This window comes from Podarcis pityusensis (assembly GCF_964106645.2).
Source record: "Podarcis pityusensis genome assembly, chromosome: 4".
Lineage (NCBI taxonomy): Eukaryota > Metazoa > Chordata > Lepidosauria > Squamata > Lacertidae > Podarcis > Podarcis pityusensis.
Genome location: NC_138027.1, coordinates 83,722,133 through 83,748,277, shown reverse-complemented (window position 1 = coordinate 83,748,277; position 26,145 = coordinate 83,722,133). Strand labels below are relative to the sequence as shown.

Here is a 26,145-nt window from a genome sequence, read left to right as displayed (position 1 = left end):
CACAAAACTTTCAAGGTTCTTTGAAGGGGGTTGTGATAGCTGAATAGATTTCAACATGGTTTAACTATGTTGTGTGGATTAAGATCAACATAAAAGGGATTTAAATGAGTTGCAAAAAGGGACAATGAAAACCTGAAGTACGGTGGCGATAGGACTTAGATTAGTAAGATGTGACGGAGGAAGAAGAAATGCAGGTGTGTGTGTTTGAGGGGGGGCACTGAATTGTGGGAACCTGTGATGGAGGAAAGGGGTTCTCCCCTTTCCAACCTGTCAGTCACTTTGGAAGAGGGACCAGGGACACCAGAATTCCCCTTCAGCGTTCATACGGAATTGGGAACTTTCATGGAGGCTGGGGAAAGCATGATCAGCTGAGGTGAAGAAAGTGAACAGATGGCAGCAGTGACTGAGAGGGAGACCGAACAGGAGGGTGCAGCCTTGCCACCTAAAGCCAGGACTTCCTTTGCAGATGGGAGCAGACCCACTTGTCCTGACAAGTGTGCACTTGCAATCTCAATATTCCCCCAAGGAGAAAGAGTCTCATGAGCCAGTGTACCATGTCTCATCTTTAAAAGCTTGGTGGGAGGGTAGGGAAATTTGTTGGGACATCTTCCATCGCTTCTGTTCAGTCTTGGATATATAAATGGTCTGGTCTGGACATTTGACTTAGCTTTTATAAGCACTTTCCATTCCAATTTTCATTAAAAAAAATCATCAGAAAGAAAAGCATATGCTGAGATTCAGATCTCCCTAGTTGGTTAAACAAAAACTTACCACAAAGCACGAACCCTGAATTTTTATTCTGAATTATATTTCACAATGCACTTTCAAGCAAAGTGCTCTACATATATTGTCTCAACAATCCTTTCAACAGCCTTGTGATATTTTTATCACCCCCGTATTGCAGGTGGGAACTGAGGCTGGTGGGAGAGGAATGGCTCTCTCAAAGGCCACCTATTGAGCCTACGACAAAGACAAAATTTCATTCTTCACAGCCCCGTCTTTTAGCAGCCATGCTACATCTGCAGTCCATTTTGAGATGCTGGAAAAGTGCTTTCGAAAGTGGCTTTCCACACTCAAGCCCTGATCAAGTATCACCATACGCACAAAAAGCCTTTCATGTGTGCCCTTTTCAAACAGAATGAAGCAATATACAAAATACTCCTTGGAGCTGGGGAGGTGTCATCCAGCAATTTTTAGAAACCCTCGGGAATGATAGAAATGTACCCCTGATGTCACCCATTTTGTGTGCTGCAGAAAAAGTGAAGATATGCTGCTAATGCCAATGCAAAGCTTACCTTCCAATGGCTTCGGTAGAAAATGCGCTGCTGGTTTTGTTTTCTTCACTCTATTTCCTTTCATGACTTGGCCTTCTTTATTGAGCCCCAAGAACCAGGCCCTTCCTGACTCTTGCTGTCTGTAGAGCATTGATGAGTAGATTACATAATAATTTTCGAAAACAGACTCCTTAAACTTGCATTCTGGTGTAAAAAGTTCCTGCAGGGGAAAGAAAAGATGTTAAGAGGACAATCACAGCAAGTGTTCTCTCCCCCCCCCCCCCCACATTCTGTTTTGGGTTTACTAGATTTAAATACAAAAACCCATGTGGCATCTGGGGCTTTTTTAAAAAGATCAAAATTCAGTTTCCAGTTTTGTTATTGGGGAACCTTTGGCAATTCGATTCATGCTTATTTAACACATCTGTAGGATGAGGAAGCACAGTTTTAAGATGCCTAGCACAAAAAGCTAAGACACTTTTGATGAAACAATGCATGCCGTTCAGGCTCTTTGGTTGAATGCGCGGAAGACAAATATTTGAACCACATCAACAAAAAGAAAACATGGGAGCAGTAAAGGCACCACTTTCTTTTATATTGTGTCTATTTCTCCTTCTTGGAGACATCCAAAGAAAATACCTCCTATGTAACTGATTTTTTTTTTTTTAAGTCAACTGAAAGTAAGAGGTGAAAAGGCCTGTGTGGAAAGAGTGTATAGTGATGCCTTGGAATATAGGAAACTACTTTATACCAAGTCAGATCATTGGTCCATGTCAGATGCTGTTGCGGTTGCTCGAGAGTAACCAGGCAGGACTCTAACCTGTCTTTTACAGGCTTTATTTTGGTGCAAACTATTTACAGTGAAGAGCTCATTTCATGTCTGGCTCAATCGCTAGCAGAATCCGGGAGTGGTCTGTTTTTGTACCTCCCCCAACATAAAAGTTTCATCACCCCAAGCCTTTTCCGCCCCTCCCTGCGCCTCAAACTACTGCGCATGACTGGGGATGGCAGGGGTGTGCTTCCCTCCTCTCTGGCTTGCTCAGGCGCGGTGTTAAGGCTCTCTCTAGCATGCTCTGCTCCTTGCACTTCTATCTCTCGCCTCTGAGCCGATGGCAGTTCCCTGACAGTCCATCTAGCTCAATACTGCCTACAATGACAGCTTTCCAGGGTTTCAGCAGGGAGCAGTCTCAGCTCTACAGGGAGATGCTGGGGATTGAACCTGGTACATTCTGCATGCAAAGCAGATCCTTTACCACTGAGCTATGGCCTGCGGGTGGCGCTGTGGGTTAAACCAGAGAGCCTAGGACTTGCCGATCAGAAGGTCGGCAGTTCGAATCCCCGCGACGGGGTGAGCTCCCGTTGCTCGGTCCCTGCTCCTGCCAACCTAGCAGTTCAAAAGCATGGTCAAAGTGCAAGTAGATAAATAGCTACCACTTCGGTGGGAAGGTAAACGGTGTTTCCGTGCGCTGCTCTGGTTCGCCAGAAGCGGCTTAGTCATGCTGGCCACATGACCCCGAAGCTGTACGCCGGCTCCCTCGGCCAATAAAGCGAGATGAGCGTGCAACCCCAAAGTCGGCCACGACTGGACCTAATGGTCAGGGGTCCCTTTACCTTTATGGCCCTTCCCTTCCCCAGTAGGCTACTTAACAGCTCCACAGGCCAAATCTGATAGGTGGCAAGCCACCCACTTGTCAATCAACTGACATCACAAATGACATCATTTGAAGTCTGGATGTCAAAGCAGGCAACATGACACTGTTTTGAAGGATCACCCTCCCTTTGCATCAGCAGTTGCAGGGAAGATCCTGCTCAAACTTGCTATACTACAATTCTTTTTTACAGGGAGAGGCCATTATGTTCCATCAGCCATAAGGGTTTTTAATGCAAAATCTGTTTCCCAACTTCTCTATGCTTCAAAAGTCTGGTACAAGTGTTCATTTTCTAAGTTACATGGGTTCCAGGCAAAGTTTCTTCGGTCCCTATTATAGGTCCCAAACTGTCCCAAATTCAGTTCTATTTCTGGAAACAGGTGAATGCCCACTCTCCACCAAAGCATGGTGGACTGCCTTGAGATACTGGCTCAAGATCTCAGTTTTCGGCCTGGGGAAGGGATTATTAGTACATTTAACCAACGAGTAGTTTGTCAGCCCATGGCTGAAAACTATGGCCAGAAAAGGCACCTCAATTGGACTGCCATCATCCCTCTTATATCGTCTGGGTTACGACATTGCCCTTGAATCCCTGAAGCAAAGGCTTTGGGACACCTCACACAGTGACCTGCGATCCCGATCTTATGTAATTTGTAGCCCGGTCACAGCTGGAATCCAATATGGGCATGACTTTCAGATATCCTCATACCTTAAGAATTTGTCTGTACCTACCTATCGGCGTTTGTTCACCAAAGCCAGACTAAATGTATTTCCCTCAGAAGTTCTAAATGGCAGACTGAGAGGCATCCCCTATCAGAATAGGCTTTGTTTATGTTCCCAGGACGTCGATTGTATGAAGCATATTCTACTGCATTGTGGACAATATGAGCAAGCAAGGGACCAACTGATCAAACCCTTACTGGCAAATTTGCTGGGAAAATCTGAAGCCTCCCATATTAAATATCTTTTGGAAGCCAGGTCAAATGATATTACACTGGCTGTTGCAAAGTATCTTTCGGAGGTTATAAGAAACAAAGGTCATTATAACCTAGATAAAACAAAACGACTGCCTTGGTTTCTTCCATCTGTCTGTCTGGTTGTTTTCAACTGTATCTAGTTTTGAAATTGTTTTTTTGAGTGTTTGGACCACAATAAAGTTTTTGATCTGATCCTGCTCAGTGCTGCATTAAAGTGCTTTGCAAAAGCACTGTTTGAAACAGCCTGCATTTCTGGTTTAAGTGGGTGGGCAGCCAGAAGCAATGGGGTAGATTTCGCTGGCTTAAAGGAGAAGTCTCATCGAACAGCACTTTTGCTAAGGGCTTTAGGCACCACTTATATCTTGCTGCCTTGACTGCACGATCCCATTCCCTGCTGGAAACAATGTGGTATTAAACCCCGTCCTCCCACCCACCAGCAGTGATGTCAGCTGATGGTTGGGTGGATATGGTATACAGAAAATGGGCTCACGTTTCTCATCCCTATAATATATAAAGCATGGCTAACAAAGGACTTTTGAAATGTTAAAGAAACCTTGGGTAAACAATTTCTGTTGCTAAAAGGGACCACTCGCAATCATGATTCATTGCCATTCAGTTATATTTGGCTGCTCAGCAACCAAGGTAGCAATAATTATTTCTAGTGCAAAAGCAGAAGCTTCTGTAAACCCATTCGTAAAAGCAGCAAAATCTAAAGCTAAAATCCTCCTATTATGCTCAATAGATATTATATGTAATTTTAGACTTTTAAAATCAAATCCACTTGCTTGGTAACTTTTATTAAGAATTGGCTCTTCTTTGACTAGAAAAATATATATGAAAGAGCTCAATATAACCAAAAACTTAAGTTAAAATTCTTCAAAACTGTAGATATTGAAAAAGAGTGAATAAACTTTCACTAATTCAGACTATAAGTACAATCTCCTGTATCCACCAGAGTTCTTAAAAAAGCAGTTAAACTTGGAAAATGGCCAAGCATCTAGGAGTTGCCAATTTTATTTTAAAATGACAAAGTTTACCATTAGAGTTTTGAAGATATTTCTCTGAATCCTTATTTTGGGTAATAACAAAGGATCAGGCTAACTACGGTATGTTGGTAACCTTAACCCTGTGGTAAGAAACTATATTCATTTCCACCTTTTGAATACTTGCCCTCTGTGGAAAAATACATATGTAGATTTGGGCCATTTAGGATTAAACTTTTCTCCATTTGGTAGAAAAATAATGCCACATGATACTACCCACAACTATGTCTGGATCCAAACTTTTAAGTACAGTATTGTGCAAATAAAGACAGCTGCCATATTGTGTAGTATGACCACTAAACCAAATGGTACGCAGTCCCTAGCTCATATAAAAGCAACAAATTTCTCTATACTGTGTATATATATATATATATATATATATATATATAGTAATTTCCTTTATTTTTGATGCTCACATATAGTTGCCAATGCTTATATAGCTGACGCAGCAGCACACATTCACAAGAGGAAGATTATCAGCAGGCTTGACAGAACCCTAAGCCTTGCAGAAGTGTAACAACCCTAAGGGGCCCCAATTAAAAAAACAAAGACCTAACGAGGACTGAGCATGCTCAGTGGTCATGGAATGCTGGTTGACTCATGGAAAAATGGGTGGGAGGTGGAATGGAATGGAGTAACCTGAAGGGGGCATGGCTGCCTATCTGAAACAGTAAATACTCCACACTGCAACATTTTAACAGCACTTTGTTGTTTGTGTGTATCTATCTATGCAATCAGGTGAAGTGGAAGGGGAGAAAATAACATCAATTTACTTTTCAATTTACACACAAAAACAAAAGCCAGCATTTAAGTTCAAAGCTTGCATGATTATGAAAATAAGTGAACTCAAAGAATTAATGAACCATGGGTAAGGCACTTGAAAAGCAACCACCTTATTATTATAATTAGTCATTTCTACCATGCTACTGGAATAAGGGGGGGGGGGGACAACCAGGAGGTCCCGGCACTTGTGATACTAATTTGCAATACAGTGGTACCTGGCAAGACGAATGCCTCGCAAGACAAAAAACTCGCTAGACGAAAGGGTTTTTTGTTTTTTGAGCTGCTTCGCAAGACGATTTTCCCTATGGGCTTACTTCGCAAGACGGAAACGTCTTGCAAGTTTGTTTCCTTTTTCTTAACACCGTTAATACAGTTGCGACTTGACTTCGAGGAGCAACTCATAGAACACGGTGTGGTAGCCTTTTTTGAGGTTTTTAAAGACTTTGGTGATTTTTGAAGCTTTTCCAAAACTTTCCCGACACCGTGCTTCGCAAGACGAAAAAATCGCAAGACGACAAAACTCGCGGAACGAATTAATTTCGTCTTGCGAGGCACCACTGTACTTCATTCAATATACAGCAATATGGGTAAGATCCAACCAAAGCTAAGAACCTTTAAGTTTTGTTGATTTAAATACCACAGTGTTGCATTTGGCAATGCATTCCTCTTTTTTGAAAACGTGCTAAGTAGCCACCCTAGCGTGTACATTCATACATAATTAAAAGTAAGAATTTTAATGCAAGGTTTCTCATCCGCTAATACCTTGGCGGTGGGGGACCCCTTTTGCTCTTGGTGCTGCTGAAACTACAGCACAATTGTTCATTTTGTTTTCTTTTTGTACTGCTATCACTCATCCCTTCTTTGTGCGAAAGACAGAACAAAGAGGTTCTATGAGTGGAGGGTGGGAAATCAGATCTGAGCATCCACCCTCGAACCCACATGCACCAGGAGTGGAAGTTTCCCATGATTAAGTCTATAAACTCAACCAGCCATTCCCTTTCTGGCAGGATCTAGCAGCCCTGCTCCTCCCAGGGCCTTCATGTACATGATAGTCTCACTCAGAGCAAATGATTATACCTTAAAGGTAAAGGGTAAAGGGACCCCTGACCATTAGGTCCAGTCGTGACCGACTCTGGGGTTGCGGCACTCATCTCGCTTTACTGGCCAAGGGATCCGGCGTACAGCTTCCGGGTCATGTGGCCAGCATGACTAACCCGCTTCTGGCGAACCAGAGCAGCGCATGGAAACACTGTTTACCATCCCGCCGGAGCAGTACCTATTTATCTACTTGCACTCTGACGTGCTTTCAAACTGCTAGGTTGGCAGGAGCAGGGACCGAGCAACGGGAGCTCACCCCGTCGCGGGGATTCAAACTGCCGACCTTCTGATCGGCAAGTCCTAGGCTCTGTGGCTTAACCCACAGCCCCACTCGTGTCCTGATTATACCTTACAGAGCCCCAATAGACTACAAAGATCTTCTCTTGAGCATGCTGTTCCACTTTAAGTAAATGTGTACAGCAGGAGGTGCGGTCCACAGCTTGCAAATAATAATGGAATGGGATGGAAACTAGAACCAGCCGTTGTGTTCTTGAATTCCATGTGCCCTGGATACCACCCGAGCCCTCATTTAACCTAACCAAGCCTCTGAGGTACATCAATCATATATCCTTCTCCTGCTTTCACTGTCCTTGGGATTCCCTTGCGAAGTGGCATAGGGATTCCATGACATTTCAGCTGACGTGCACTTTTATTATAAAAGTGAGAAATTTTGAAGCTAGTTAGATGACAGGTGTAAAATCCAGAGAGTTCTGCAGTTTTGCAAAAGTCAGCTGGAAAAAAAAGAAAGTGATGGTCTGACAAAATATTGAATGCTCTGTCATGTACTATAGGCTGCATTTACGGTAACTCTTCTGGAACTGCTACTAGTACAGCTCACTTTGACTTAAACCTCAATATAACTGGATCAGCGGAGAGTTGTCTTGTCCTAGCATGTTCAGAGGAAATCATAACCCTTGTAGATGACATTACTGGGTTGAATTTTCAAATTATTGGGTTTCCCAAGTGACGTTTTGTTTATGTTATCTGTTTTTACTGCAAATCTTTTAAGGGATGCATGCATTTACATTCAACTAGTTTCAAGAAAGTTGATTTTAGACTAGCATTCTTGCTGCAGAGAAATTCCATTTATTCAGCAATAAGGAACGCCACATTTTCGTGGTGGGAAAATGTGATTCTTTTCCTAGGTAGTGCATCCAGAACCCTTGAAACTGCACATTGCGTGTGGGGCCAAAGCTCAGGAACTTAGTGGCTAGTGACCATGCCATCATATGATAAGAAGTGACAGTCCAACTCCTCCCCCACCCCATACCCATACAAATTTGACAGTGTTTTTAAATGGACTCTTCTACTATTTCCATTTCAGAGATGAACACTTCCCACTCTCTGGTCTCTGACCGTAATAAATTATCTATCTATCCCACTTCCCACTCTATTTGTTCACTAGTAATGCTGATTATAGCCTTTTAAAGTATAAAGGGGAGAAATAACTCCCTCGCCAACGTTGTCCTGTCATTTAATGAACTTTTAATGTGTTCCTGCTTGCTACTGCCTAAAAATGTAGTTATAGCCCGTGTACTAACCCATCCCTCTGGCACTAGAGTGCAGAAGTGTGCTGTTTTTAAAAAAAGAAATCTAGAAAGAGCTCTCCCTAGTCACATACTAGAAAAGGCCAATTGTATTTCTACCCAAGTCTGTCGTTCTTTCCATGGGGAAAAGATTTGGGGTTCAATCCAGTGTCCATGTAACACAGTACAGTTGTGGAACTGCACCGAGGAGCTCTGCCCCCTCCTTCTCCTCCTTGCCACACACACAAGCAAGCAGGCAGGCACTGCATCACTACAAAAGAAAGAAAGAAAACAACCACTTTTCTCATAACCTGCCCGTGTGTGTGTGTACCAAACTACTATGGGGAACGAGAGGTCATAGAATTGGAAGGGACCACAAGGGGCATCTAGTCCAACCCCCTACAATGCAGGAATCTTTTGCCAAATGTGTCTCATGCTCTACCGACTAAGCTATCTCTAATATTCTATTTAAATAGGGTTTTTGGGTGCTTCCCTCACAGTGAGAAGTGAAGCTATAGGGAATCAGGCAGAGGGCCTTCTTGGTAGTGGTGTCCTCCCTGTGGAATGCTCTCCCTTCAGATGTCTAGGAGATAAAGAACTATACAAGTTTTAGAAGACATCAGAAGGCAGCCTTGTATCGGGAAGTTTTTAATGTTTTATTATGTTTTTATATGTGCTGCAAGCCGCTGAGAGTGTCTGGGGAAACCCAGCCAGATGGGCGGGGATTTGCTCAGATGGGGTTTGTTCAAGGTAAGTGTGCATAGGATTGCAGCCTCAATCATTCATTAATTTCAGCTGTTTCTTTTCCAGGTAAATGGGTTGTTGTGCAATGAATGTACACGCCACACACCAACACACACTCTTCCTCCAACCATGCACTGCATTTATATTTTCTGTTTCTGTTTTACAGAGCAAACCCTTCTCAGCATGCCTCTATAACAGAAGTGGTTGTATTGACTTTTAAAATTATTTTATTTTTGTTCTGCTTCAACGTTTTGTGTTCCACCTTCATACATAATAGCCAATGTGGCTTCAGAAGTAACAAAAGAATCACAATTGACTGTACAAACCTATATATTCCTTCCCTTTCTCTATATGTGTGTTTACTCAGAAGTAGGTCCCAATTAGTTCTATGGGGGCTTACTCCCAAGTGAGTGAGTACAGGATTGCAGCCTAAAATCTAAAATCACAGTAATTAAAAAAGAAAGCAAAATGTTGGAAAAAACAACAATTTGGTGAACACAAACATCGCCGCCTTAGTGTGGTCACAATTCAGAATATGGTAAGGACAATGGAGCTCTCCCCTCATCTCAGCTTACCTGAGGCATGCAGCGTGTGCCTGGATGTAGATACACTGCAGCCCTCAATTACAATAAGAGGTTGGTGTGCATCTTCCATAGAAGGATCCATCTGTCTCCAGAGCCCCAGCCTGCAAATTGTTCCTGCTCCCAAGGAACTTGCAGGCTAGGGCACTGGGGAGGAGAAAGACAGGGAATATGGAAAGTAGACACAAGCATCCCATGAAAAATAGCTCATTGAATTTTGGTTCATGAACTCAGTTCTATGCTGTGTACTCCACTACTGGCAAACATATTCCTTGTTTTATTTACAAAGGAAAAAAGGGGAAAGCATTCCTCACTGAGCAAAGTTAGAGAGCTCCCCATCCATTCTGTGTCGATAACACATGGTACTATTAGCTCAAACGGAGCTTGCAATAGGTTCGTGCTCTCTTTGGTGCTAGCAATTGTTTCCCCATACTTCCCTCCCCCTCCCGAAGGCTGCCTTTCATCCAGAAATAAGCTGAACACCACAAATCCTGAACCAGGGATTTCATCTTCTGCTCCTGTCAACAATTACAAAGAAGCACAAATGTTAAGGAAGCCTCCTCTACCCACACGTTGTCTGCCTCTTGCTTAGCACTTTGCAGACTCACAGCTTTTTCAAAACACCCACAGTCTGCTTACCTCTCTCACATAAGTCATCAGCATAGACCTCCATTGAACATAAGCTGCTTCAACCCCCCCCCCTTTCAAAAGATCATTAGATAACTGTTCCGAAAGATTATCATAATATGGATTTCTTGTGGTTCTGATATGATGATGATGATGATGATAACAACCACTATGGTAATAATTCAATTTCTTACCTGCCCTTCACCATGAGGTCCCAGGGAAGGTTACAACAATTTTAGAGTACATTATTCAACAGTTTCAAACAAATTACTGTCACATGAATGGGGGGGGGGTTTCCAAAAACATACAAAACAGGCAAGAAGTCCCGCTTGCAAAGGATAAGTGGGAAGCTCATTTTACGCCCCTATCTATTTATAGCCTATCTTTCCTCCGGACGCGGGTGGTGCTGTGGATTAAACCACAGAGCCTTGGACTTGCCGATCAGAAGGTTGGCAGTTCGAATCCCCGCGACGGGGTGAGCTCCCGTTGCTCAGTCCCTGCTCCTGCCAACCTAGAAGTTCGAAAGCACGTGAAAGTGCAAGTAGATAAATAGGTACCGCTCCAGTGGGAAGGTAAACGGCGTTTACCAGAAGCAGCTTAGTCATGCTGGCCACATGACCTGGAAGCTGTACGCCGGCTCCCTCGGCCAATAAAGCGAGATGAGTGCCGCAACCCCAGAGTCGGCCACAACTGGCCCTAACGGTCAGGGGTCCCTTTACCTTTTTATCTTTCCTTCAAGGAGCTCAGAGACTGGTGTACATACATTTCTGCCCCAATTTATCCTCACATCAACCCTGCAAGGCAGGTTAGGCTGAGAATGAGTGACTGGCCCAAGGTCACCCAGTGAGCTTCATGGCTGACTGGGGATTTGAACCCTGTTCTCCCGGGTCCTAGTAGTCCAGCAGTCTAACCCCTACTCCACACTGCATCTTATTCCCTTGCGGCAATGTCTCTGCCTGCTCCTACATCTGATGTGACATATGATGGAGACGGTGGGCATGGTTCGTGAGGAATGGCCTTGCGGGTCAAATTGGGATCTGCGCTGGGCCTAATTAAGTCCACAGGCTGGAGCATCCACTGGATTTAGATCAGTGCTTCCCAAACTTGGGTCTCCAGCTGTTTTTGAACTACAACTCCCACCATCCCTAACTAGCAAGTCTGGGAAACCCTGATGAGCCTATTAAATTCTAGACACTTATTTAAGAAAGATGCTGTAATCATAGTACAATGAATCTCAAAATAACGATCAGTATTGCACTTACAGCAGTGCATAGTTTATTAAGATACCTTTTAATGAAATTATTTAACAAAATATAAATTTCAGTTTATAATTTGTTTTATTAAAATGAAACCAAAGTGTATCCATGAATAAATTAGTTTGCATTGATCACTGCTGGGCAGGTTTCCACTTTGGTTATGGCACAGAGGGAGGGAAGGTTATGACTTTATTAGTAAGTACTCTCAGTGAATTAAACGGAACATATGTAGCTTGGGAAATTGTCTTATTTTCCTTTTCTATAAGGTTCAGCGTGTTCAATAAAGGTACCAAGGAAACTGATACAGCATCCATATTTTGCTGGATATAGGTACAAGGCAAATCTCTTGATACAAATATGGTTTACACACACTAAAAACACTGATCTTAATAAGCTGGCTACAGATTAGTTAAATAAGAGTGCTTTGGTCTAATCCGATTTGCAACTGGATTCACAATTTGGTTAAGCTGAAGCATTTTAATTTAAGCTGATTTAATCTCATTCAAATCTACAGGGCTAAACCAGCTTAAACCTTAGCAATTTAGCTCAACTGGGTTAAGGATGGAGCTGTTATTCACATTACTGCCAATGGAACAAAACAACTTAAATTCTAACTACTTGTGTGTGGGTTGGGCTGCCCTTGACCTTAATATCCTACAGATTGGCTTAGGCTGCAATCCAGGCCACACTGATTGGGACGCGAACTGCAGTGAAATCAATGTGTTCAAGAGCCACTCTGGGCATTGCAGCAGGCTAGAAGAGAGGACAGGCATATGACAAACTTGTGATCCTTGTGTAATGCCCAAACTGGAGGCCTACATATCTCCCCTGTGAAAAGAGGCAATATCTCCTGCTGCATATATGAGTTGTCACTTGACCTGTTACAAAGCATCCCTCACTCAGAATGCTTCTGTTTCATCCTTCAACATTCGGGATGGAGTCAGCCTTCTCTTCACGCACCATGCTATTCCATGTCTGGTCTTACATAGCCGATAGATTTGTTTCCCAAACATATGCTATTAAGATAGGAGAGTGGAAGCCTTGTTGGTGGGCTGGGCAGGCAGTCAATAAGGTCTGGTCACCTGGGAACTTGCAACTCATTTGGAGAGTTCCTCAATCCACATTTGTGAAGGGATCCTTTAGTCAAGGAGCAAGGAGGATGGTGGAGAGACAAGCTACCGACTATGATAATGCTTCCCAGAGACCCGAGAGAGTAAGGAGCACACAGGACCGGTCGAGCTCTGCCTTTACTGGGACTGATTTAGCAAGCTCCAACAAGGAGAATGCTGGAAGCTCATAAAGGCAATAGGAAACGTGTCAGGCTCCTGCTTAAAATTCGTTAAATCTTACAAGAAAACCACTTAAAAAGTAGATGATGGGATTTGCAAGGGCAATCAATAAGGAGGAGAGTGCTTTCTTAATCCCACTACAATACCATTGCTTCCCATTTACAAAGCCTCCCCTGTCGCATCCCACCCACCTCCTGCCACTTCATTTCCACAAACGCCCATGGAAGCCCCATGTTTGCTGCCAAATGTGTAGTTCCATCCTGATGTCTCCTTTGAAAATGCACATCGGATCATGCTGTTGGCAGCAGTTGCAATGTTACCCCCAACCAATGCTTGTCTTAGGAAAACCCACACCGATTCTTTTGATATGCTAAATATATTATGGCAAACAAGAGGGAGTGGGGAACTGAAGGAAAAGGAAACATTAACAATGAACCCACTTGATTTATAAAGGCAGAGATTTTAAATGCTACCAAGCTGGCCCCATCATACTATATAGCATGGGTGTCAAACACAAGGCCCGCGGGCCGAATCCAGCCTGCCAGACCTCATCATGTGGCCCGTGTAGTCTGGTCTATATATATCTGTGAGGGAAGCTTGGGCTGCGGCGCGCACACAGGGCGCCTCAGGTCCCTTCTGCGCAGGCGCAGGCCTCCCCCTCCTCCAGCTACCTAGCCGAGACTTATTTGACACGATGAGGGCGGGGTTGGATATGGGAGGCCGCTGCTGCTGCTCTCAACTTCTTTTCGGGCTCGCGGGGGTGAAATAAGTCCCAGCGGGAGCGCAGCGCACCTGCGCAAGGTGGAACGCGGAGAAGGGCAGAGCCGGCTTCACGCGCGTTGGAGAGGGGGAGACCGCGAGCGCGCTTGTGTTTCGGGAGCGCGCCCTGTGAATACTCGGGGCGGCATGCTTTTGCTTTGCTTTTCTTTATTTATTTCTTTAGGCGCGTTTCCGCACTGCCCAATGAACAGCATCCTCTGCCTCTGGGGATTCGCGATTCAAAAGCAAATTCGATACGCAAGTGCATGTTTTGTAAATAACGTCAGGCGCTGCTTCCGCAGGGTGCGCGTTGCAAAAATTTATATATGGAAAAAAAGCTGATAAGGAATTGGTTTATTTTTTAGGGTATTTACACATCATGCAATTTTTTCCTCAATGTTATTACAGGGTCCGGCCATCAGTTCCCGCCCTCCTCAAAGGTTTAGGGTAGGTAGCAAAGGGGGGAAAATCCAAACAAATGCTCGATTAAAATTTGGGGAATGAGAAAAATTAAAACCTGCACATCTTGTGTAACTTAAACACCAAGCCAAACAGGAAAGAATTTTTATATTCATATATGTATTCAAATGAAATCAAGGTGTAGTGTTCCATGAGTCAGAAGCTCTGCATTACTTAATCCAGCTGTTAAAGGTGTCATGGGCTTTGAAGACACTCGAACTCGAACCGGCCTTTTGAGGGTGACCAAACTGCTGATGCGGCCCCCAATGAATTTTAGTTCGACACCCCTGCTATATAGCTTAGAATGCCCACTCAGGGTGGACATTGTCTGCTTTTTACAATTTTTGTTTAATAAAATTACAAAACTTTTCCCCTCTTTGAAGATGACTTTGAGTATAACATTTCATTCACAGAACATCTACTCGCCAGGAACACATTACTAGCCACTAATGATATGTGTTGCAGACAGTAGCTAGTTCAATGAACGAAACAGAGAACAACATTACAAACAGATTTCAACTTTTATAGCTTGGTGAAAAGCCACAGGTATGTGCAATTGACAATGCTTTTCTCTACACAGCAATATTTGCTCGATAGTCATGCATCTTCAGAAAGATAAGTATAGTTGACCCTATTCCCACTTCATTCCACTGAGGAAAGATCTACGTGACTTCTATTTAACACTGAAGTGTTCTTTGCCCATTTCAAAATGTATGCAAGCAATTTCTCTTTGATGAAGTTACTTGATCTCCTAAGCTACAAAGAAGTTAATGACGCATGGCTTGCACTGTATGCCCAGAGTGCAAAGCATTATGTAGGTTTTATCTCAGAGACAATGCAATGGGGCTTATCAGTAGTCCCATTACAGAAATTAGAAATTAAGGGCAAAGCAGGCTGAGGGCAGTTCCAGACATGGGCTTTCTCAAGTGATTAGTCTGCTTTCGCAGGTGACCAACTTTTCGCCAATCACTGCTGGTTCAAATGACAGGGCCACCGTGAAGGAAACACCATGAAGGATGATGTGCAAGGGGTGAAGCTGTGAGAAGTTTGGACAGATTCCAAAAGCAAGGAAGGTTTGCAGCATTTCCAACAAGCGACATGAAGCAAAGCCAGAGCTTCAGAGCTTCAGCGCAGAGTTGGTGACCAGCTGTTCCCGGACAAGGTGCAAGAATCTTTTGTGCTAGATTCTGAGGTGGAGGCACACCTGGCTTCCATCCCCTTGCATCACCACCTCTGCCAGTACAAAGGGCTACAGGAAGGCACACCCCATTCTCATGCACATTGCTAACAATGGGTCCTTTTGCACCAACTACAGAAGCGTCTGTAACCTGAAGCGTCTGTAACCCGAGGTACCACTGTACTTGGGAGGAATGGGCTGTGGAAGTGGTTACACACCATGTTTAAATCCTTTGCTGTCAGGAAAAAAACACCTCACTGCAACTGAGTGTTTCGCCATTGCAAAGGCTTAAACAGGTCGGCTTCGTGCCGTGCCTCTGTGAGCATGGGGCATCATAAACACACCAAAGAAAAGCTCCCTAAAGAAATCACCATGGATGTTTGTGAATCTAAAGCAGAACAGAGCCGATGCCGTATTGCTTGCATACAGATTTGGTTCTGAAGTATTTTTTTCTCTCCTTCCTGATTGATTAGCAGGTATCATTAGACACATGAATTGCTCCATCTAATCAGATGATAAAAGATTATTCATGCGATGAGCTTATAATTTGAATACATTCTGAGTGGCATCATCAAATGCTAATTAAATTCTAGACTTTCCTTTTTTATAATTGGTACCAGGGGAGTATTCTACACATAATTTTGAGTCAAGGAAAAAAAAAAGTCCTAACATCTTCTTTTAATACACGTTTAATTGCATGGTGCCAATTAAGGCACAGTCATCCCAGTCCACATATGGTGCTTGTACCAGGAGACCCACATTCTTATGAAAAATATGCAGTGGGGAGACATCTACCTGACTGCCTATTGCAATGCCATTTTCCTGCTAGACTAAGAGCTCAGGTAGGTTAAGATGGCCAAATATATACAGATATAGGGACGGTATACAAATTTAATAAATAATAAAAATACATAAAAACAAACAAACAGGTATCCTGGTTTCTGAGACTACTCATAGCTTGAATCAGCTGTGGGGAACCTGAAGCCCACAGGAATAATTAAGTACACCATACCTCCCAGTTGGCTGCAAAGTTGATGCCAGATATGGTTATCAAGTGTGGTACAGGTAAACTTGGCTTACAGGAATTGAGGGAGAGATAGATCCAGCCCATCAGGTCTCTTCATTTGTCCCACAAGGCTGTTTACCAAGCCACATCCACCAGTATTGTATGTCATTGTCAGTGCATTATATGCATTGTATGTCAGAGGATTCAAATGAACAGCCTGTCTGTCTGTCTGTCTGTCTGTCTCTCTCTCTCTCTGTGTGTAAAAATACTCTGCGACTTCATTAGCTCAGTTACCCGCTTGCCTCTTCATCTGAATACATGCCACAGTTAATATACTGAAAAGAACATCGTCTTCATACGGGGTGGGGGAGATATGTCTTCAAAGGTCAAAGATGACTCAAATATACATTGCTGTGGCATTGGGGAAGTTTCACCATGATCAATATTTGTATGCAGTTCATATAAGAAGTTTCCTAACTCCCACATACCATATTGCTCCTCCATTTCAACACAAATGTAAGAAACAGAATTAAGTGTTGTGTTCTATTTTCTAACCATTTTCAAATTTTGAAGCCAGCATGTGGGCAAAGCCCACATCCAGTTTCTAAAAAGGTCTTCCCCTAGTTGAAAGAATGATTTCTAAATTGAATATGTTAATGACGGTGGTGATGGTGGTGTTTGATTACTGTGGTGGATAAGAGAATACTTATTTCCATAAAAAAATACTTAGCATATATAGAGCACATTTACAGCACTAAAACCGTTTTGTATAACATCACCACAGCCTACAACAGGTAGGCCTGTATTACCATCCTTGTATATTAAATGGGGTGGTGGCTTAGCTAGGGCTGCCAAATAGATTTGTGACTGAATTGAGATTTGAATTACGTTTTCTATCTAACAGCTCACAATTTTGTTACATGAGTTCTTCATCCTACTTTACATACATGTCTTCATTGAGCCATCCAGTAATGAACCCAAGATCTCATTCCTAGTCAGTCACTTCAAGTTCAGACCTAATGAGCATATATATGTGGAACTTGTATATCCCCCCACCCCCATTTTGCATCACTTTATACTGGCTTACATTGAAGCATTATTTACATAAATAAATGGGAGTAAAATATGCTGTTCTTCAGTCTCCTTCCACCCTCAAGCTAATGGATTCCCACGGAATGATGAATTCATAACTACAAGACTAATAAATGGTTTCAGCCATCTCAGGAGTGTGGGCTCAAACTCACAAAGGTATCTTATGATGGGTGAGTACTTAGTCTGCACAATGAAGTTCAAAGGCATGAATAGCCTCTTTCAGTTGTTAAGACCTTGTTTCAAAATTAGTATTACACACCAGTTGAATGTTTCTGAATGGGGCCCGTTTTATTCAAGCAGAGTTAATTGCAAATGTCACATTTCCTCAAAGCACATCTGCAGCAGCCAGGTCCCCCCTCGCCTCCCTGTCATTTTTTGCTCAGATGCCCTGAGGAACAGTTTCTTTCGAGAGTGACCTACATTATGGCAGGCTGGCTGCTACAGCTGCAGGGAGTTATCTTTTAAGGTGGTGTCAACTGTCAGACTAATACTGAAACACCAGTCCCTGGCTGTTAACTTCTCCAGGGATGGTTTCTGGGAACCCTCCAGTCTTGCATAAAAAGAGCCAAGTCCAGGAGACAACTCCTTTTGTCCATTTAAGAAAGGGGGGAAAAGCTGCATCACATATATTGTGCTTCCTTTTCTGCAATGCCAGTGTTATGTTCTACTAGCAGCTACTTGGCTGCCAAGTAGCAAATGCCAGATATGTTCTTAAGCAACGAACAGAGTAGAAACTAGTGACAACAGAATCTGTCTATATTTCAGAAGTAGCCATTCTCTCTCTCTCTCTCTCTCTCTCTCTCTCTCTCTCTCTCCATATATACGCCACAAAGATACAGCTTTTACATTCGTATTCCACCTTTTCGCCAAGGAGCTCAAGGTGGCATACATCAGTGGTGTGTGGTCAGATGACTAGGGGGACTAGGCTAGTCCCCTAAATGTTCCCTTGGCACCAGCTTCTGGCTGGCTGAGGGAGGCATGATTCTCTGATGGCTTCAAGAGCCCTTCCACCACCTTCCCAAAGTCCGCCTGGCTTTGGGAAGGAGGCAGTAGGGCTCCAGCATCCTGTCAGAGACCTGGCTCCTCTTTCCCAAAGCCTGGGAAGCTTTTGCTCAGCTTAGGGAGGCAGGCAAGATGCTCACATACGCGACATTGGGACATGGCAATGTCGCCCCCCCCCACCGCCCTTGCAAGCTGGTGCCTGTGGCCCTAACCGTTCTCCTACAAAAAAAATTCACCGCATGTCACTGGCATATATGGTTGTTGCCCTCCTTGTTTTGTTAGTTTCTGTTTGCCACTGTGCAGTGCTTTGGAGTCACAAGACTCTGTTTACATTCCAGAGACATTCCAGGCTGTTGGAAGTCTCACGGAAGACAGGAGACGGATGTGACGTTACTGGTTTCCTGTTCCTTTGTTTTCCAGTTGCTCTCTGCTCTCAGAGAGAGAGGATGTATTTCTTTTCTGCCTGCGTAGCTTAGTAATAAAACCTAGCAATGTAGCAATTCTCGTCTCTTCCCTGTGCTGGAAACTCTGCTGAATGGGGGATGTGCCTGGAGCCTTATCAGAGGCTCAGGTTGTTAATCACGTCGGAGGGTGATTCCGGAAGAGTCGCTCGGTCGAACGCAGATTCCGACAGTTTTATCCTCATAATAACCCTGTAACACCTTACTTAGACTGTTAGACTGAGAGGTGGTGACTGGACAAAGGTCACTCACTGGCCTCCATGGTTAAGTAGGAATTTGTACACTGGTTTCTGAGGTCCTAGTCTGCGTAGAAACATCCTCAAGCAGTGAACCTGCTCCATTCTCACAGGGCAAGTGCAATGCCAATCAGAACAAATTGAACACTCACTCTCTTGGCACAGGAAGCAATCACTAGCTGCACCTCCAACTTTCAGTTTATTGTTTAGTGGCCCCCATTCAGCTCATTACCACACCCAAGAGCTGCTTCAGCACCTTCAACACCTCACCTGTTTGGCAGTTCAGCAGTGTGGCCAGGAGGACAAGGCAGCCCCCTCCCCCCTCAATCACAGGGTTTACTTGGTTCCAGTTTCAAGGGTGGAATGCCATAGTTGAACTGGTGACCTGTTTCTAAATACAGGAAAGCCTTCAAATACCTTACCCTCAAAACGTTTAGATGGCAGACATAACAAAGTTGTTGTAAGTAGCAGGTACTGCCCTTGTAATAATGAAGAGGTGGAGTCAGTGCCACATGTTCTTTCTAAATGTAGTTGTTATCAGTGGGCTAGAGAAACTGAAATTTTCCACTCTACATAGTCCTTTCCAGGTTAATCATCTGAGTCATTTTAGTAGAGGCCTTTTAAAAAATTCACTGAACAAGTTGCAAAATTTCTAAATATTCCAATTTCCCTTAGACAATGTACAATTGCTTTCTGATTTGTCTCTTTTAACTACATTCATGTCCCCCCCCCCCCCCATTCTGTAGCTTCTTGTTTGTGATGGTTGGGCTATAAATAAATTACATTTGCATTAGGAACAAGTGTATACGTATTTTGAAACCACCTGTTACATTCTGACTTAAAATTCATGTGTACATTGGGAAAAAAAGGCTTAGCAAACATGTCTGGGAGCAGAATTATAATTCAATATTTTCCAGACTGATAGGAGGAGAACAGGAATGAAAATGATCTGAAAAACTCAAGCAACAGTATTGTTCAAACATTCAGTAAAGTAAAACCATAAATAATGCACAAGTATTAAATGGATGATAATTGGCTAGAAAGCTTTACTGCAAAAAGAAACCTGGCATTTATGGATAATCTGCTTGAGAACGAGGAAGCAGTATTATGCTACAATCAAAAATGGCAAAATAGCCATTGGGCTGTTTCTTCAGAGGTATCATACTGAAAATGCTGGGTATAATGGTTTCACTTTGTTCAGGGATGTTTGAGAAAGATTGTACTGGTGGTTGTTAACGGCTGCCCTGCCTGCCTGCATATGCGGGTTGTACAGACAGTATCACTCTGTGCAGCAAATTGCCATAACAACTCACATTTGCCTGCTGTGATGTGACTGCAGTATTCCCTAGGATCCTCATACATAGCACTTATCTCCAACGTTTTCATAAATCCTTACAACAATTATATTTCAGGAAAAATGCAGTGAACGTGAGCAACAACAAAGCAGGAGGAAAGGAACAAAGCAGCTTGGGTAAGGGGCACATGACACAGGCAGTTAGTGACCGTGCCGTGTGCCAGCCCCTCCTCCAACCTGGGGAATTGCGGTTGTCCTATCTGCCAGCCCTAAGGTCTGCAGCTGCTGTTGCTGAATGCCAGGTTGGCTCTGAATAAATACCTCCCTCATCCTTCATCTGATTAAGGATGAAGAGACTGATCTGGTCTGTATGGATGAGGAGGCTGGTCTGGTCACTGAGACCTGGGAGAGTGAGCAGGGTGGCTGATTGCCGAAGAGTTGATGCTTTTGAATTCTGGTGCTGGAGGAGACTCTTGAGAGTCCCATGGACTGCAAGAAGATCAAACCTCTCCATTCTTAAGGAAATCAGCCCTGAGTGCTCACTGGAAGGACAGATCCTGAAGCTGAGACTCCAATACTTTGGCCACCTCATGAGAAGAGAAGACTCCCTGGAAAAGACCCTGATGTTGGGAAAGATGGAGGGCACAAGGAGAAGGGGACGACAGAGGATGAGATGGTTGGATGGTGTTCTTGAAGCTACCAGCATGAATTTGACCAAACTGCAGGAGGCAGTGGAAGACAGGAATGCCTGGCGTGCTCTGGTCCATGGGGTCACAAAGAGTCGGACGCGACTAAACGACTAAACAACAACAAAGTACTCAGTGCAGCAGACTTGCTAAGATTCTTCTCAGCTGAGATTCTTTTTTTGGGGGGGGGGTCCTAGAATGTGTGTTCTGTGCAATTGGGACAGATTAGGGATTCTGCTGCTTGACCACTCACCAGTGGCATAGCATGGGTTGCCAGTGCCCGGGGCAAGGCAACTACTGAGACCCCTAACCCATGGACTGTTAGCACTCCCTCAGTTCCTTCCACCAGTCCAGTATTGAATAACATCAATTAAAGACTCTACAACACTGACTTCTGTATCTTCAATGTGCTCATATCAAATCACTTGAGAAATTTGCTCCACCAGCTCCCTGGTCACCCTTGCAGCACTCCAGAGCATCATTTACAGAGCCAGGATCAGCTTCCATTTCCCGAGATACTGGGGTGGGCTGGGGACTCCCATGTCCATATTACATCTTTAGATGCTTTGTTGCACAAACTCTTCAGGTAGCACTTGTGCAACAGCTGTGGAATACCACTAATGAACAAACTCATTCAACCCATATTCCTTTGAATTCAACTGATGAAATCAAAAATACATCAATATTATTATTTTTTAAAATAAAAAAACTAGTATTGGAATGAATTTTTTTTGTGTGTGTTTTTTTGCATTGGCAACACTTCGGTCAATATCTGGAAAACTACTTTACACTAGCTGAAGGCTTGGGTACACTCACTGAATTTTTTTTGATTTTTAGAATTGGAACAGAATAGCCACCAAATGCCATAGCACAAATTGCTAATGAAAGCCACTCCAAATCCAAAATGAGCTTTCTATGCTGAATGGGGCACTGCCCTTCAAGACACAGAAGCCCAAGTCCCCTCTCCAAGCCTAGAGCTAGTCATACAGTTTCTTGGATCCCAGTTCATATATTTTTGTGCTAAGGAAACTTTCACAATGGAACAATTTTCCAGCTCTACAGCAATGAAGCTTATATTCTCAGTTTTACACTTGAAATGCATTTTCAGTTTGCTCACTTTTCTGCCTTCAGTGATCAATGGCTTCTATACGTGGCATTTATCAATTAAGATGTGGAATAAAAGTTGCGACCCTACAGGCTACGTGTTAAACACCTTTTCATGAAATCACGAAAGTGATCTGTAGCGTCTGGCTTGCAATTAAGCAGCAGCAGCAACAAAAACAACAACATGTTTGACATTCACATTTAACTGACACTCATGTAAAAGGCTCAAGGCTGGTCTGCTCTGTCATTCTGGTTTGAATACAGCTAATTGAAATGATTCCCTCAAAGGAAAACTTTCTGACAGACAAGTGAGTAAACAGCTTGAATTCCTATCCCTCTTCAGTTACTCTAATTATCTGGCATGGCAGATAGTGTTCAGAATCAGAACTGCCACCAAAGATCAAACCTCAAGGTTAAAAGTAAGAGATATTTGATGCTCCTTCCCATGACAAAAGAAAAAGAAAACCCCCAAACAATGAATTCATATTTTTAATATTAATGAAACAGAGTTGCTCTACAGAAAATCCTCTCATCGCAGACCAGAAAGCTGGCCTTTTTTACTCTGTTGTAGCAAATGAGTCCAGTGGTCCCTTCTTTTAATATGTAGTAAGGTTGCCATATTTTGAAGAGCAAAAAACAGGACACAACGGCCAACTTCTATTTCTAACTATGGATCACTGTGATGACTCTACCCATGAAAAAGAGGATGTGTCCTGGAAAAAGAGGACATATGGCAACCCTAGTACTCCTCATATTGGTTTCAACTATGAATCACCCTTATGCCCTCCTCTATGTTAATACTAACGTTGAGAAACATTAAGTAGCGAAGTAAAGGTAAAGGTAAAGGGACCCCTGACCGTTAGGTCCAGTCATGACCGACTCTGGGGTTGTGGCACTCATCTCGCTTTATTGGCCGAGGGAGCCAGCATACAGCTTCTGGGTCATGTGGCCAGCATGACTAAACCGCTTCTGGCGAACCAGAGCAGCGCACGGAAACGCCGTTTACCTTCCCGCTGGAGCGGTACCTATTTATCTACTTGCACTGGTGTGCTTTTGAACTGCTAGGTTGGCGGGAGCTGGGACCGAGAAATGGGAGCTCACCCCGTCGCAGGGATTCGAACCGCCAACCTTCTGATCGGCAAGCCCTAGGCTCTGTGGTTTAGACCACAGTGTCACCCACGTCCCAAAGTAGGATAGCTTAATTTGGACATCTTAAAGAAGGATCAGTTGAAAACTTGTGCACAACTTACATCTCAGTTATTTGTTACTGCAGCCATATCTCCTGGCACTGGACGGGGGGTGGGAGTTGTGTAGGAAACAACTGCCAACCTTTATTAGTGTAATGAATTAACTGATAATAGGGATGAGCTGAATTTTCCACTGGAAAAAACCCTGAAAACCGTTTAGAAAACCCCTTAAAAAGAAGCTGTGCTATTGTCACTGCTAATGGTGAGACCTATGCTGAGAAACTGTCAATTTCTCTTCTCTCCTTGGAGAAATCTGGTGACATGGTCCCCCCAATTTCTCTGCCCACAAGCAGGGTGGAGAATTTCCACATGGCTCTAGATAATACAAACTTGCCTGATTCCTAAGATCAGAACCCCTGCTCTGGATGCTTCCAGTTTGGGAGCTTTTTGCAGTTGTTACTGGGCTGCAGTATTTATTTATACTTGTGAGAATTTCCAGGTTATGTTCTGCTGAGTATTGATATTGACTTTTATTTATAATTATGTTGTTTTAAATAACTGTTTTAAACCATCTTGAGGGCTATGATCACAATGCAGAGTTGAAATATTTGGAATAAAAACAATAGAGCTGTGAAAGAAAAGGTTATCAACGTTATCCAACCCAGACCACGAACTGCTAAAAGCAAATATCCCCTGAATGACAGGTACACAGAGGAAATAGCTCCAGGTGAAGGAAGGAAGGAAGGAAGGAAGGAAGGAAGGAAGGAAGGAAGAAAGATGTCCAATGTCCTGGAGAAGGCAAACAAATCTGAAAGAGTTGACATTTACTAACCCATCTGACTGCAAGGAAATTACTTCTTAATCCACATAAATCTCTTCTGGTGAACTGAGCAGCTCTCTTGCATACAGTTGCTAAATTTCATAGATTGTGAATAACTTTTCAAAGAAACCTCCAAGCAGTCTTTGTGCTAAGGCAATTTCATCAAGATGATGTCTCCATCTATGGTTAAAGCACCAGGACAACTGATCTGCTGTCTGTTTTCTACTTTGGAAAATAAATTGGCACATATGCTTTCAGCTGTGTCTCCACAGAAGTTCACCTACCGCAGTGACTTTTAATTATCTGTGCTAAATCTGAAGAACGAAACAAATATCCTTAAGAGAGAGAAGCAGACATACAGTTGGGCCTCACTGACTGACTGACTCATTCACTCAAGTTACCAAAATTCTAAGGCACTAACATGATGTAGGTATATGGGGAGTCAAAAATGCCTTATTACTACAAAAAGTCTGTAAATTGGACAGTTTTGCTCTACTTGGCTGCAGGTTGCAACAAAATCATGCCTTTCAAATATGTGTGTGTGTGTGTAGAAAAAACACCAGGCGAAAGGCCCACAATATCCATCAGCATAATAAATATGTGTAGGTCAGGGAGAGCAGGGGCTGCCACTTCAATGCCCCATTCACTACATACATACACTGTGGATGCATATATTACCTAGAAAGGGCTAATGCTCCCTATGGATGAATCAAATTGCTTTAGCCTTTTTGTGTTGCGTGGGGTGTGTGTGTGTGTGTGTGTGTGTGTGTGTGTGTGTGTTGAAAACAGTTGCTTTCAGCTTCTGCCAACCTTGGGGCACTTGGATCATATTTCTCAACCTCACTGGTCATGAAGCAGGCAAGTAAAGTTATTTAGAGAGTTAGACTTGGGAGTTAGACCACAAGGCTGCAGTGGATCCAGACTCCAAGAAGCAAAGTTAGTGAACTGTGTAGAATAGAAACTGCCTCATGGCTAAGTATTGGTTTGGATAGAGAAATAAACTAGGCTATGTTTAGTGAGAGCTCTCACTATGGAAGTGAGAGCTGGACCATAAAGAAGGCTGATCGCCGAAGGATTGATGCTTTTGAATTATGGTGCTGGAGGAGACTCTTGAGAGTCCCATGGACTGCAAGAAGATCAAACCTCTTCATTCTTAAGGAAATCAGCCCTGAGTGCTCACTGGAAGGACAGATCCTGAAGGTGAGACTCCAATACTTTGGCTACCTCATGAGAAGAGAAGACTCCCTGGAAAAGACCCTGATGTTGGGAAAGATGGAGGGCACAAGGAGAAGGGGACGACAGAGGACAAGATGGTTGGATAGTGTTCTCGAAGCTACCAGCATGAGTTTGACCAAACTGCGGGAGGCAGTGGAAGACAGGAGTGCCTGGCGTGCTCTGGTCCATGGGGTCATGAAGAGTTGGACACGACTAAACAACAACATGTTTAGCTGAATATGGTTTCCTACATGATTTCATTTGCTCTTATGGTTCCCCCCATTCACACATTTGAGCAAGTCCCATTTGGAGGGGAGGAATTTCCAAGAACAGCCAGAAACATATCTATGTTTGCAGGATGCTCGTTCCATGTCCAGCCCAGCATGTTATTCCTCACAACTATTCTGTGGCATGAATACGTGCCTCTCATATCAGCACAAGGAATCACCTATCAAGTCATCAAAAGTGAAGTGGATTGGAATGCTACAGGGGTTGGAAGAACTGAGATAAATGAAGTAGTTTTGTTTATAAGTGACCCCTGTTGGAATACCAACTATGTCTCCATAACACTGGGGCGTAACACTGTACCAGCAACATTATTTCAACTGTGTTGGAAGAGTGGGTGACGCAGTATTTTATATTTTCAGTGTTGGCTAACATTTTTGTGATGTTTTAGTATGTATTCTTCCCTGTATATGAAATCAAACGATCAAGAGCTGCATCACTCTTCACAATCTATCGGAAGGTCAGCAGGGAGTGTGCAATGTCAGACTTTTCTCCTGGACCCTATTAGCTTGCAA

At 43.4% G+C, this 26,145-nt stretch overlaps 1 protein-coding gene across 3 annotated transcripts in view; it reads right to left on the bottom strand.

Moving 5' to 3' along the window:
* The window catches only part of FGF14 (fibroblast growth factor 14), a 292,035-nt gene that overhangs the window by 7,253 nt on the left and 258,637 nt on the right, over nucleotides 1–26,145 (bottom strand). For all 3 annotated transcript variants that reach the window (XM_081003296.1, XM_081003297.1, XM_081003295.1), the window contains exon 4: nucleotides 1,296–1,494. In XM_081003296.1, the coding sequence (XP_080859422.1) occupies nucleotides 1,296–1,494 (199 nt within the window). The remainder of the gene's footprint in view (nucleotides 1–1,295; nucleotides 1,495–26,145) is intronic.